Raw genomic sequence first — 13,558 nt, forward strand, 5'->3', positions numbered from 1 at the left:
ACTATACCATCCCTGCAAGATCTGTTGATTCCTGGTTCGCGTATATACTGTACCTGGCCCCCGAGGAATCTGGGCAGCACTATCCCACAAATTACCGACCGACCTACCTACCTACCTACATACCTGCCCATCCACCTGATCAACACCTTAGACCTCGGGCTTCCTCCCCCAAACCACATAGAAATCATAGAGCGCATTAATCCTTTTATTGCGCATATCCTTCCGTATCTCCGCCAGGAAAACCTGTATCTCGTCATGCGACCACGGCCCACCCGCCTCAGGCGGCAACTGCGTCAGCACGCCGAGACAGATCCCCTCGATCGCGCGATCCATCTGCACGAGATTGACGATGCCGATCTCCTTGAGGTCCGGGTCTTTTGGCCAGGGGCCGAGCGGCAGGTGGATCTTGGTGGCCGTCACGTCCACGAAGCCCGCTTCCTTGAGGTAGTGTTCGAGGGAGGGGCCGGGGCGCATGTTGTAGCCCTGTGCGTGGCGGCCGCCGGCGGTGAGCTGGTGGAACTTGTTGAGGGCCGAGTCCGGGGGGAGGGTGTCGTTCTGCGAGTAGAGCCAGGTGTTCCAGTCTTGGAACTCGACGTGCCCGCCGGGCTTGGTGTGCGTGAAGCAGTTGCGCAGCAGGGCGGGCCAGTCGGCGATGGCGCCGGCGAGGAAGCGCGCGTGGATGAAGTCGAAGGCCTCGGCGGGGGAGTAGGTCCAGTCTGGGGATTCGATGTCGTCGATGTAGAAGGACAGGTTGGGCGGCACCATGCTGGGCTGGGTGGGGGCTAGGTCGTTGCCGATGACGGTGGCCAAGGGGTGGTTGTCGGCGAAATCGATGGCCCAGATACCCGTCCCGGTCGCGAGGTCGAGCGCACGACCAGAGAACTCGGTTGGGAGTGGTGCGTAGTATAGCCGGTTCCCCATGGCACGAAAGATGAGGTGGTGGTGAAGATCCAGGCGGTCGAGTTCGGCTTCGTCGTTGGGCAGGGCATATCGCCCCGGCTGGAAGCCGTGGTAGGTGCGGCCATAGCGCGTAGGGTAGTTGTAGATCGAGGATGTTACTGAAGACGTGTAGGAGGAGATTTCGTCGCCAAAGGCCGAATCGTTGTCGAGGTCGTCTCGTTGGTTCTGGTTAAGCTCGGGCGTAACTGGAAGAAGTTCGTTGTGATCACCGGGCGCGACGGAGGAGGACGGTGGGTTTTCTGTGGGCGACGGCTGTCGCTCTGATTCGGCCATGCTTCATCATCATCTCAAATACGTGGCATCAGGTGTAGTAAGTAGGCATTCGGGATGGCAGTGAACTCTCAGTGTCCCGCCCAAGACATTCTGACAGAGTAGTAGCAACCGACAGAAGCCGTGGGGTGACATCAGCCTAGCTCCCGGGTTTCTCAGAACAGTTCAAGCGAGCACGCTTAGGCTCGCTTCGGGGCGGGCTCGGGCGAGCACGTTTACTGCCCCCGCGCCCTAACACGATTCCCGTGATAGGCGCGGTCAAACACGTGGCAGCAACCCCGCTGGTTCGAGACATTGGCATCCGATCGATAGAATTCATGCGCAGTGGCGGGCGAGATATATTCGGGCCAATATCTTTACTATCTCTGCTGCTGGGCGGGGTAGTGGGATCCGCGTCGAGTGCAAGAGAATATGAGGCGGGTCGTGTGAGCAGACTTGACTAAGCAGGCCACAGTAGAAACGAGATCACAGCATACTGAGCCATTGCACCTGTCTTAAGTACGAAATCTACTAAGTTATGATGATGTGCCTAGGAGATACCCACAGTGGCTCGACAGAGGCTTCGGCTGCCTACAGCCTCGCTTTCGTCTCGTCCAGAATCACCCTGACATTCTGATGAAGCTCCCGCACGATATCCGCAGCCGGGCAAATCTCATTTACCAATCCCACGGCAGTACCACACCAAACAACAGCCCTCCTGCTCGCGCCCAGACCTTTGTCGTCGGACTCCAAGGCTTGAGAATGTCGTTTGCGAATCTGGTCAATGCCCACACCATTCGCATAGTCCTCGTAACTCTTCGAGACGATTGCCCGGCCATCGTAAGCGGCAGGCCAGACATTAGGGCCACGCAGTTCGTCGAAGACTTTGGCACGGATGGTATACTGTCCGCCGTCGTGGGTGTCGAGGATCTGTTGCTGGTACAAGGGCGGTGCAGTGACTTCTTTGGATGCCAGAAATCTCGTGCCCATCACCACCCCATCGGCACCAAGGCTCAATGCCGCTGCAGTACCCCGAGCATCGACAATGCCACCCGATGCGAGCACGCCGACATCGTATCCATCGCGGGCCAGAGCATCCTTGGCCTCGGGAAGAAGTGAGATAACTCCAGCACCACTTTCCCAACCATGGCCACCAGCATCTTTACCCTGCATAACGAGTACATCCGGCTTTGCGTCTTTGGCTAGCTGAAGCGCGCTTCCAACAGTTCCCGTCTGGATCCATAGTTGCGACTCCGGGCACAGCTTCCGAATGTCCGTCGCCCATTCGGTATAATCGCTCAGCGCTGTCTCGGCGAACAGCCAGATCACGGCCGGTTTATGTTTGGCCAGGGTTTCCAAGAACTCGATTTTCTTCTTCCCAAGCGCAAATAGTAACAGGCCGACGCCAATGGGCAAGCAACTATTGCTTTTCACCGCTGGCTCGGCGTTGAGAAGACTGGCTGCCTTTGTGAGCTGCTCCGACAGAACGGCTGCGTCCATCAAGGCCCCAACCATGCCGAGGCCACCCGCACGGGACACAGCAGCGGCGAGCTCCGGGCCCGCAAAGCCGCCCATCGGCGCGTTGACGATCAGCGGCGAGGACGCCCATGTGAACTGTGTTCGAAATGCCATACTTACAGTACTGAAGCTGGGAATATGTGGTCGTGTATTTATACCCATGACAGCCCCGCGGAAGTGTCCGCTTGGCTATCCGCCTTAAATCTGACCTAAGAGCCCCAAGTGCTGACATAAATCCGCTGTCCACGACTCCGCACTACTGACTCTTATTCCAAACTTGCTCTCGCTGAAATGATGAGCTTTTCGATTACCTTTGCCCACTTCCGTGCATTTTTGATATTGTTGTCTTCGAAACTTTCGACAAGGCCCGGGAAGGTAGCACCAGCGTATCCTGTCCAACGGCCGGGGGCGAAAATGACATGTTTGAACCACGGACGGTCATCAAGTCCCTCCGGGTAGAGAAATTGTCGTTCAAGCAACTTGTACTTGGAGTTTGCCTTGCGCACGTCGTAGTAGAGCTTGACTTTCTTCCACCACTTCCACCATGGCATATCATCTGTCAGGCGAGTGGCAAGCTCAGCCGTGTATTCGTCGAAGGTCCGCGCAGCATCCTTGAAATCATGAATTGCAACATCGAGAGCGTTGAAGCTGAATTCGGTGGTAGACGCCTCAGCTTTCTCTTTGACGCTATCAAGGTATATCGCCAGCGCGTTGGCATATTCGGTGGCACTCAGGGCGATGATCGGAGTTTCGGAGAGTGTGATGGTGAAAAGCCCGAGCAGCTGCGCCATGGTAGTGTGATGCAACCAGCCCGGGTCACCAAACTTCTCCATCCATCCGAAGCTATCGTAGTTGGAGTGGTAATGATACACTGGATCATTGGGGCCGGCACCGTAGCCGAAATCCATCGACGCGATACCAGCAAAGTCCTGGAAGGCGGTGAAGTCGGATCCGGAGCCCATCGTACTGATATAGCCATCCCAGGTATCTTTGACCGTTTTCGAATGCTTTCCAGGGGCGGATACGGAGCCAGTGACATTGTGGATCAGACTGTTCAGTAGTGGTGAAGCTGAAACTTTGAAAGCGTCACCCCGAGCGCCGACATCGACGTTGAGATAGGCGACAGCGGTTGCTGAGAGCCAGGGAATGTACTCTTCAACCCACTCGGTAGATCCGACAAGGCCATACTCCTCACCATCCCAGCTAGCAAAGACAATCGTGCGCAGCGGCTTCCAGCCAGCAGACAAGGCCGTGCCGACCGAGCGAATTACCTCATTGAGAACCGCAGACCCAGAATTGGGGTCGCCAGCTCCACCAGCAATCCACGCATCACGGTGGTTGCCAACCACGACCACCTCATCGGGAATCGTGCCATTGACTACGCCGATGACGTTCCACAAAGGGGTGACAACGTACTCCTGCTGATTATATAAATTGAGTTCGAGCTTGGAAGGACCAATGCTGTAATCAACACCTTTGTGGACAAGACCGCCTCCCTGCCAGTACTTGTTGAAAGCTGTAGCATTCGGACCATGCCCGTTCAAAGCTTTGAGGAGGGGCAAGGCATCGGCGTAAGATATTGGGAGAGAGGGGATCTTGGGTGTCGAGTTGTGAGGGTCGACTCGAGGAGCACCTGGTTTCGAAGGGTATCCTGGCGTTGTGGGATCTCCTGGAAGCACACCTGCAACACCTGTTAGTTTTGTCAGTGCATCCCTGTCTCAATACGCACTTAGAAATTGCACACTTCCTCTCTGGACACTGCTTGGATTCCTTGCAGGTCCAGCAGGGTAAGGCTTGTAGCCATTGACCTCGGTCATGTTGCCGTCCAACTGAGGATCATCGTACACGACCACTCCAACCATACCGAGCTCTTGAGCTCGCTTGACCTTGAGACCACGAAATACTCGTCCGTACTTGGCGAGTGCGATCTTTCCCTTCAGGTCAATGCCAGCATCTACCAGATCTTCAAAATCTTGGAATGTGCCAAAGTTGACGTACACATACTGTGCCGTGACATTGCCGCTCGCCGAGTATCCGTGGAAAGTTGGGATGTCCGGGTGCGCAGTTGGGTCTTCTTTGAGGATGTCCTCTTTCAGAGAGCATTCATACTTGATCTTGTCACCGTCCAAAAGGGCCAATCTGTGATCTTCCGGATATGTCAGATAGGTCTCATATGTTGCGATATCTGCCTTGACTCCCATCTCTTCCCACCTCTCCCGTGTCCAGAGCGCCTGACTGAGGTTTTTGCCAGCCAGATGAGGCCCCGAAGTATAGTACTGGCTCCATTTACGAGCTTGTGACGGCTCAGGTGTACTGAGAATGAGCTCCTGAAGCTCGGAGAAGCTCAGACCCGTGCTTTGAGGCCATGACTGCGGGACAGGAGGTTTACCGCCATGCGGACGATGATGAGGATGATGCTTGTGCTGTCGTACAACCGACCAAGGTATGAGGAAACCGATGACCACTAGCACCAGGCAAGAGGACAAGGCAATCGTGCAGAAACGTCGGAACGTAGAGTGAGGGAATCGTCGCCTGGGCTGAGTGACCAGCACTGTCTGAACGAGGGGCGTACGTTCGTCCATCGTGCCCATTGCAGAGATGAGGAGGGCCTGAAATCCAAAGGAACAGGAAAACACTTCCACCGCTTCTGCCTCTGTGCGATCGGTAGCGTGTCGGAGAACAGCACCTCCTCCCACTCTACAGATTGTGAGTCGTCTGCGCGGTTGAATTGACTCGAAGCGATCATTGCGTCACCGTCTCCGTTATGAGGGGAACCACGAGGCTGCATACATCACGCAACAAGGCTGAGGATTTTCTTCTCGTGGATCAATGTTTACGCGACTTCTTCTCCTTCCTCTGCACAGTGTTACAATGTGCCTGGATCAATTTTCGAGGACAAATCGAGTAGCGGGAACAGCAGCGACGGTGGATCGAGTCCAGCCGATCCAGAAAACCAGAGATAGGCCGTACCGCTTCCGGACATTCATGACATGAAACCATTTTACCCGCTATATACAATAGTACTCCCAGTGAAACGCTCAGTTCATAGGCCCGCATCATCATAGCTCTTGCTCTTCTTGAGGGGCGGCTTCACAGCAGCGGGGCTCTTGCTCAAGCCGTTGAGGAATTCCTCCTTCCTGCTGCCGGTCAAGTTCATGTGCTCAGCAACAAACGTCCTCGGCGTCTGCGCCAGCCACTGCTCGACACTAAAGTCCTCGAAGCGAGGAGCGCGGAACATCTCGAGCATCTCGACGGGCTCGTCACCAATGTTCTCGACGTAGTGGGCGTGGTTCTTGAGGATGACGGCAACGTCGCCGGCCTGGTAGTTGAAGGTGCGGGCATTGCCGTTGCTGGCGAAGATGGTGACACGCGCCTTGCCGCTGATGAAGAAGCTCCACTCGTCGGCGTTAGGGTGCCAGTGCATCTCACGCAGAGCGCCCGGGTTGATGATGACATGCGCAGCCGCCACCGTCTTGGACATGGGGAAGTTGGTGCTGTCGACGATGCGCACCTCGCCGCCGTCGAACTTGATTGGCTTTTGCTCCAGAAGGCGGTGCGTGAAGCGGTGCTTGGAAGAGATGACCTGCTTGCGGTCCGAGTCGAGGGAGCCAGGGATGGAGCCTTGGAAGATGTATTTCTCCTTTTGGGACAGCGAGTCAAAGGTGCGGGCGTCAATGCGGAAGTTCTTGGCGAGGATATCCTTAGGCGTGCGGGCGAGGTAGTCCGTGAGGAGGAAGGTAGAGTCCTCGCTGAAGTTGCCATCGTCAAAGACGAGAAGGAACTCGGTGCCTTCGTCTCCAGTGCCGACGATCGAATGGGGGAAGCCAGTAGGGAAATACCTGGGCGTGTCAGTGAGGCCCGCGGAGGAGACCCAACTATCTACTCACCAGAGATCACCTTCCTCGAGATCATCGATGAAGCTGCCACCCTCGACGTCCAGAACCGTGATTCGGCAGGATCCTTTTAGAATGTATGCCCACTCCGCCTCTGAGTGCCAATGCAGCTCACGATAGACACCAGGTTCAAGCCGCATATTCACACCCGCCAGCTCTTTGGATGTGCCGAGCTCGCGCACCGTCGTCTCACGCGCCCAGCCGCCTTCCTCAAGACGCATGTGGCTGTCTGTGAAGCTCCACTTCATATTGGGCATCTTGCCGGCGTCCGTCACAGGTGGCTTGACCAGCGAGTATGACTGCTGCGCACGCTCTGGGTTATCGGGACCAAGAATATTGCTGCCTTTGCCGCCATTGATGGGCACGACGCTGCAGGGTAATGTCAGTGGGTGCTCCTCATTTCACTGCCTGTGGACGCTGCCTAAACTCACCCTTTAGATTTGGCGGTATCTCTCACACGCTCAGGGATGATCTCAGTCCATGTATTGAAATTGGGGTCACGGCGCTCCTCGAGCACGGAGCCCATGCGGTGGGTGTGAACCATGTCGTCGGTGTTGGTCGCTGTCGATGAGGTGGGGATGTTGAGTATGTCCCTACTGCTTTTCGGCAACAGCTTCCGGGTCATGCAGTCTTAAGCTTGGTTCACAGGCTCGAAGAAGGATGTAGATGACTATGAGAAGCAGCGGGAGTGGGTGTCGTATTGCACGCGTCACTTATTTATTGCATCCACTGCCTGAAGAGCTTTATTACAGCTAGCAACCCCCAACGGACAGCTCCCCTCTCGCCTCCCCATGGCGTGACGCGCTCGAAATCTGCCGCACCAACCATATCTGAAGTAAAGCTTCCTGAGCTCTCCACTCGTCTACCAAACCTTTCGCCACGACTCAAGGGCGGTTGCTCAGGTAAACGTGACCCCGCCGTTCCTCCGCGTGGCGCCCGGAGCAAGCCCAGATAGCCGGCTATACGTTCTACCACTGGCCTCGGCAACGTCGCCCCTCTCTTCTCCTGTCCATCGCCAAACGGTCCGGGTGTTTGAATTCGCGGGGGTCCAGACGCTCACGCAGGCCCTGAGTGCGGCCTTCATCCGATGCAACATTCCCATCTCCAAGACCTGGGGAACCCAAAGCTGATCTCTTTCAGGCCCCTGATGACCCTGCGGCCAAGACCTGCGAGATCTTTGAGCCGTAGCAGGGGTACCCGCTCTTCTGCTAGCCTGACAGATCCAAGAGAACGGGGTACATGAAGCTGATACTCGGCGGACACTTGGCAGATCCAGCGCTCGGTCCGTGAGAGGATCTCTCTCGTTACTCGAGCAGTGGGGTGGGGAGGCGGGGGTTCCGCATCCGCGGCGACTCTCCATCAGGCAGTGAAAATCAGTCACGGATGAAAACAGTCGCTGAGATAGTTCTCTTCCCCTACTCTTCATACACTTCCATCAAATAGATCTCGCTTCGTTGTTCGTCACTGGTTGTTCCCTCTCTCAAGCATTTCGTCTTTCAACAACAGAACACAGCTCATCAGGCTCTCTGTCCCCCGAGCAGCCCACCCAAACCACCAGCAACACCACGGCGTACTTTACGACCCAGCACCCGTCCAGGCACACACGACTCCCAATGTCCCCCGCGGCCGCCGCCAACGGCAACAACTCCGTCCCCAAGCAAAACTCGCAGACCACAACGACAACACTCTCCCCCACGATGAGCAACACCGAAGACAGTGAGTCGCAGACGACGCTCAATGGCTACGCGGCCATGGACTCCAAAAAATCGCATCTCTCGCGTTTCCGGCGGCATATGGCGCAGGATGTGCACCAGGACTGGTCCGACATCATCCTCGTCGTGCTCTCCTTCATCTCTGGCATGGTGGATTCAGCTGTCTTCAACACGTGGAGCTGCTTCGTGAGCATGCAGACTGGTAAGCCGCGTCTCCTCCTTCGATATCCCAGAACCCCTCGCATACAGCCGCACAGGTGTCAAAGAAGAGACTGACTAACGCGGCCTTTGCGAAGGAAATACTGTCTATGTCGGCCTCGGCGTCTCCGGCCAACCCTACAGCCAGCCCTACCGCTGGGCCAAATCCAGCACGGCCATTGCCTCCTTCTGCCTGGGATGCTTCGTCTTCAGTCGGGTCTCGCGGGTGTTGAAGCCCTTGAAACGGTCCACCATGGTAGCCTCGATGCTTGTACAGGTCGTTTTGTGCTTCGTTGCTTTTGGCCTCGTGGTCAGCGGCTTCGTGCCCAAGGACGCTGGTGATCGTCTACCTCACGACTTCATCGTGCTGCTGCCGCTCAGCCTGTTGAGCTTTCAGAGCGCTGGGCAGATTGTCATGAGTCGGTTTTTGGGATTCGTGAGTTTTCCTTACTCCTCTTGTTTCCCTTCGAGTTACACCCCCATCTGCCTGAATGAAGATAAACCAAGCTGATTCTCACGCCCTCCTCGCAGAACGAACTCCCCACCGTTGTCCTCACCAGCACCTACTGCGACCTCTTCATGGATTCCGCTCTGTTCACGACCCCCATCGTGACACGGGGCGCCAATCTTAAGCGCAACCGCCGCTTCATCTCCGTGATCGCGCTGGTCGTCGGTGCCGCCGCCTCGGGCTTCTTGACTGAGGACGGAGACATTGGGCACCCATTATGGATCACAGGCGTGCTCAAGATCGCCATTGGCTGCGTTTGGGTCTTTTGGCAGGGAAAGGGTGCAATTCGCCTGGAGTAGAGCAGAGTAGAGCATCAAATATGGGAGTGGAACATGCGAGTTGGGGCCTGGAGTGGTGGGCTCTTGCTGGAGAAGCCGGGAGTGGAGAAGGGAAGCAGTTGAGCACTCGACTCATCGAAGCGGTCTAGCAGTAGGCTACGTTCGCTCTTCCCTTGGCTCGAGTGCAGAAGCGCCAGCATCAGCAACGCCAGTGGCATATGAGCATAGAATCATCCCCCGTTGACCAAGCTGTAGATAAAGCCACTGCGGAGGAACAGGTCAATGGCTGGGGCCAGTGGCATGGATATGAATGCTTCCCAAATAGCATTCTCAATGAAATGAACTCCAATGCTTTCGCATCTGTTTGATATATGTAGCTTAGCTATTCACCATGATTACAGCATCATCAAATACCGACGCTATCATTCCACCACCAGTGGCTTCAGTACCACTGCTAATCCACGGATCGCGCCACATATCACTCACCACCTTTCACTTTCACCGCCTTGACCTTCACCCCAAGCACCACCCGCCTAAACGAACCCTCACACAGTCCGGCTCTCAAGTCCTCGCCAGCCTGATCTCTCACCCGCTCCAGCGCGCCCTCCGCCCCACAACAAGGCTCCTTCAACTCCGCTCTTAGTCCCGGTGTTTCCAAAACCGGCCAGCTTCTCCCTTCGGCAAAACGTTTACGCCCCACATCTCACTTTCCTCGCGCTGAACCTCCTCTATTCCCACACCAGCTACAGCCGACTATCCAGCATCCCGTTCCCACCCAACTCGCAGCTGACCCGCATACCGCCCGGTGGCCTCTGTTGCGTTCAGACTCATCGCTCAACTGCCCGACATCACGCCCCGTGAACCCGGTGGCTGGTGGACCCGCGGACGGAGGGCTGAATGTTGTACACCATCCACCGTAGTCCGTTGCCATCTCGGTATCGGAACGTCCAGATCCATGTACCAAATGCAGCTCGTAGACCGACTTTTCCCGGGGCATAGCCTTCCCACACCCAGAACCGCCACGGATACTTTTCGCATAGTGTGTAGGATGTAGGATGTATCTATCACCCGCTGCTAGAGCATGGGGTCCACCCAGTCTCCAGAGCGGAACGGTCATTGTTTCCATCACTACACTGGTCTTGGGTAGATAAGAAGGACAATGATATCGGTTTCTCGTGCCGGTACCGGGTATCGGAATCTAGTTTTCAACATATGGCATGTGGGCTCTCTCGCTGGCAGGGGACAGCCACAAAGATTGGGAAGGCAAAGGGGAGGGTTGTGGGTAGATAAGTAGTTCCGTATCTGCCCGTGTGTATGTCCTGAAGCCCTTCCCCCTCCCTCTCTTTACAAGAGAGGGTGCATCAGTTTTCCAGAGGTATCATTTCATCAAAGGTGTGCTGGCCGGCTGGTAGGCATAGGAAAGCAGTCTCCCCCGTTCCCCAGTCCCAGCCGACGGCTTGCTGTCCCAGCCAAAGGCCCCATCTCCATCGTTCATAGTTTCGTCACATCATAAAAGCAGCCCGACATTAACAGCAACAACGAACGCTAACAAGAAACAACGACCACATACGTCAATCATCGCACAACGTGCCCACCACCATCATCACCACCACCCCGCTCAACGTCCTTCTCATCGAGCTCCCGCGCCTCGCTGGGAGGCGACTCGGTCATCTGTGGCAACACGATGTCTCAGCAAAGCGCCACTCTGCGTTGGTGTCTCGAGAAAAGAAAAGAATTTCGGCTTTTCATACCTTTTCGCGGTGCTCGGCGCTACCCTCGGGCGGCGTCTCATCGCCCTTGACGACAACGTTGATATCCTCGCGCATCACCGAGCCACGATCCGTCACGGCGTCTGCGACGTTGCGATAACATCTGACCGTCTTCGCACCCTCGGGAGCAGGACTGTCAGAGCCGGAACTCGAGTCCGCATCGACCATGTCCCAGCCGGCGCGCTCGAAGCGGAAGCGGACGTTCTGCTGACATGCGGCAAAGCGGATTTCGACGTCCTTGCCGCCGTATTTCTTGATCTCAGCGAAGACCTCCTTCATGGCGTGCAGTGCTGTGGCGTCTGTGTGTGTCACTTTGGAGAAGTCCATGATGACGAGACGGATGGGCGGGAGGGCGTCGACGTCAGTGATGCCGGCGCGCTTGCGTAGCTTCTTGACGCGCTGGATGCCCACGACGGACCACATTCGGTCGGCCTCGGCACCGTTGGCGCTCGAGTATGTGGGCGCATGGTAGGTCTTGACACCGTCGACGAGCTGCGCCTTGATGCGCGTGGCGTTGGGGAAGAAGACGTTCTCGTTGAAGCGGAAGACGCGCACGTCGTCGGGGATGTTAGACGGCATACCGCGCGCAGCGTCGATGGATCGCACGATCTCAGAGCGTGAGTTGCTGCCGATGGATTGTGTGCGTTGCCAGGCTAGACGGAGGAGGTAGTAGACGACTGACCAGCCTACGCCGGCACCGATGCCGGTTTCGGAGTTGACGAAGAGCGTCAGCCAGAAAGCGAGCATGGCCGCGATGAAATCAGCCAGCGAGGTGCGCCAGAAACCGTAGTAGGTGCGCCAGTGGCCGATCAGAGGCCAGATGGCAGTGATGACGATCGCCGCCAGGGTAGCTTTGGGAATCCAGTACAGTGCATCCGTGAGTTCGTAAAGGCAGATGAGCACTGCGCCTGTGGTGACGAAACCGGAGAGGGGTGAGCGAACGTTGCATTGAGCGTTGACAGCAGTACGAGACATGGCCCCGCCCACACCCATGGCGTTGAAGAAGGAGTTGACGAAGTTCGTGACGCCCAGATAGCAGAGCTCCTGAGAGGGGTCTGTGAGGTAGTTGCCTCTGGCACCGAACGCGCGCGCGATGGCAACATGCTCAACAGCTGCAGCGATGAAGGCAGCAATGGCGTGGGTGGCAGTCTTGTTGATGAGTGCCGATTCGGGGACCTTGGGAGGGATGATGCCTCTTTGTGTCATTTTGGTGACTGCAAACAGGTAGTCATCTGAATCACGGTCCTTGTTGACGGCGTAACTGATCCCAGTGTACAGAACAAGCACAGCAAAGGCTCGAAGGATCGAAACCAGCCACGCGACCTTGTACTTCTTGCCCCAGCGGGTGCCAATGTGCTGCATGAGGCAAAGCATGACAATACCGGTGACGCCAATTGCGGCAGTGTTGCCATCAGCATCAGGAAGCGTAGCGAAAGTGTCGTGAACAATGGCGGCAAAGCCGTCTCCAATGTCACTCTGGCCGATGAGATTTTTGACCTGTCCTGAACCAATGATAATGGCAGCGGCTGAAATGAAGCCGGTAAGCACAGGCTCGGAAATGAACTCGAGCAAGAATCCCAGCTTGAGGAAGCCCAGAATGATGCCGTAGACGCCCATCCAGAGGGCAACACACGCGGCTATGTCCTGTGCCCGGTAGCCCTGGGGCTCCAGAGCGTGGACCGCCTCCGAAGTCAGAAGGCCAATCAGTGAAGTTGGGCCGGTGGAGAGATCTAAAGCAGTCAGCGTCACATTCTCGCACTCTATAACGGCGTGATTGCGTACCCTTGGAAGTGCCCATGAAGGCGTAAATGGTGGCAGGGAGCCAGCTAGCCATCAAGCCGTACTCAACTGGAATGGTAGCAATGGCAGCATATGCCAAACTCTGGGGAATCAGCATGACGGCCAGCGTCAAGCCTGCAATGACATCTGAGATGAGCCATCGTGGTCTATAGCGGGGTAGCCAGCCGACGATGGGGACCTTCTCGAGTAGATAGCCGGCGGCGGCAGCAGGCGCAGCCTTTGCTCCGATGACTGAGTATCTACCAACACGATCCCAAGTATGGTCCGTGCGGAAAGATTGCTTTGCCCTCTCAACGAATTTCGACATGCTGGGTAATGTTCAGAATAATTGACTGTGAGAGAGATGTGGCAAGACGATGGCGAGGAATGCGTGCATGTATATCAGATTGCTCGCTGTATCCCCGGTCCAAGAGGGTATGTCTCCAACCCCTCGAAGTCACAACATCAAGGACTCTGAGTGGCTGTCAGCAACACCATGTCGAAGCAAGCCGCGATCTACCACAAGGTCCGGATCTAGTGGATAAGGTCGCCCATTCTCAGATAGACGTGGCGTCTGGGGTTGGCGGCTTGTGTGGAGGCTGACCAGGAAGAAGGAGAAGCGAGGAAGCAATGAGCCCGTTGCCGGTTGCTCGCATAACCATGCGTGAAAGCCAAGAAACCCTCGCTGTAGCCA

The 13,558-nt window shown here is 56.3% G+C and overlaps 6 protein-coding genes across 6 annotated transcripts; 1 reads left to right on the forward strand and 5 right to left on the reverse strand.

The window, feature by feature from the left end:
• Positions 1-147: 147 nt before the first annotated feature.
• HMPREF1541_07136 (uncharacterized protein) lies at positions 148-1,233 on the reverse strand (the record flags this gene model as incomplete). Its single annotated transcript, XM_008721461.1, has 1 exon — positions 148-1,233. One exon carries the CDS (start codon positions 1,231-1,233, stop codon positions 148-150), a length of 1,086 nt encoding a protein of 361 aa, XP_008719683.1.
• A 567-nt stretch (positions 1,234-1,800) lies between these two features.
• Positions 1,801-2,841, reverse strand: HMPREF1541_07137 (uncharacterized protein; the record flags this gene model as incomplete). Its single annotated transcript, XM_008721462.1, has 1 exon — positions 1,801-2,841. One exon carries the CDS (start codon positions 2,839-2,841, stop codon positions 1,801-1,803), a length of 1,041 nt encoding a protein of 346 aa, XP_008719684.1.
• Positions 2,842-2,993: 152 nt separating this feature from the next.
• HMPREF1541_07138 (uncharacterized protein) lies at positions 2,994-5,318 on the reverse strand (the record flags this gene model as incomplete). Its single annotated transcript, XM_008721463.1, has 2 exons — positions 2,994-4,408; positions 4,457-5,318. The coding sequence occupies 2 exons, from the start codon at positions 5,316-5,318 to the stop codon at positions 2,994-2,996; spliced, it is 2,277 nt and encodes a 758-aa protein (XP_008719685.1).
• Positions 5,319-5,770: 452 nt separating this feature from the next.
• Positions 5,771-7,164, reverse strand: HMPREF1541_07139 (uncharacterized protein; the record flags this gene model as incomplete). Its single annotated transcript, XM_008721464.1, has 3 exons — positions 5,771-6,566; positions 6,615-6,989; positions 7,052-7,164. 3 exons carry the CDS (start codon positions 7,162-7,164, stop codon positions 5,771-5,773), a joined length of 1,284 nt encoding a protein of 427 aa, XP_008719686.1.
• A 1,207-nt stretch (positions 7,165-8,371) lies between these two features.
• On the forward strand, positions 8,372-9,337 carry HMPREF1541_07140 (uncharacterized protein; the record flags this gene model as incomplete). The annotated part of the gene is made up of 3 exons (XM_008721465.1): positions 8,372-8,534; positions 8,629-8,966; positions 9,062-9,337. The coding sequence occupies 3 exons, from the start codon at positions 8,372-8,374 to the stop codon at positions 9,335-9,337; spliced, it is 777 nt and encodes a 258-aa protein (XP_008719687.1).
• A 1,724-nt stretch (positions 9,338-11,061) lies between these two features.
• Positions 11,062-13,192, reverse strand: HMPREF1541_07141 (uncharacterized protein; the record flags this gene model as incomplete). Its single annotated transcript, XM_008721466.1, has 2 exons — positions 11,062-12,815; positions 12,868-13,192. The coding sequence occupies 2 exons, from the start codon at positions 13,190-13,192 to the stop codon at positions 11,062-11,064; spliced, it is 2,079 nt and encodes a 692-aa protein (XP_008719688.1).
• Between the last annotated feature and the right edge of the window lie 366 nt (positions 13,193-13,558).

The sequence above is a fragment of the Cyphellophora europaea genome (assembly GCF_000365145.1).
Source record: "Cyphellophora europaea CBS 101466 unplaced genomic scaffold supercont1.7, whole genome shotgun sequence".
Lineage (NCBI taxonomy): Eukaryota > Fungi > Ascomycota > Eurotiomycetes > Chaetothyriales > Cyphellophoraceae > Cyphellophora > Cyphellophora europaea.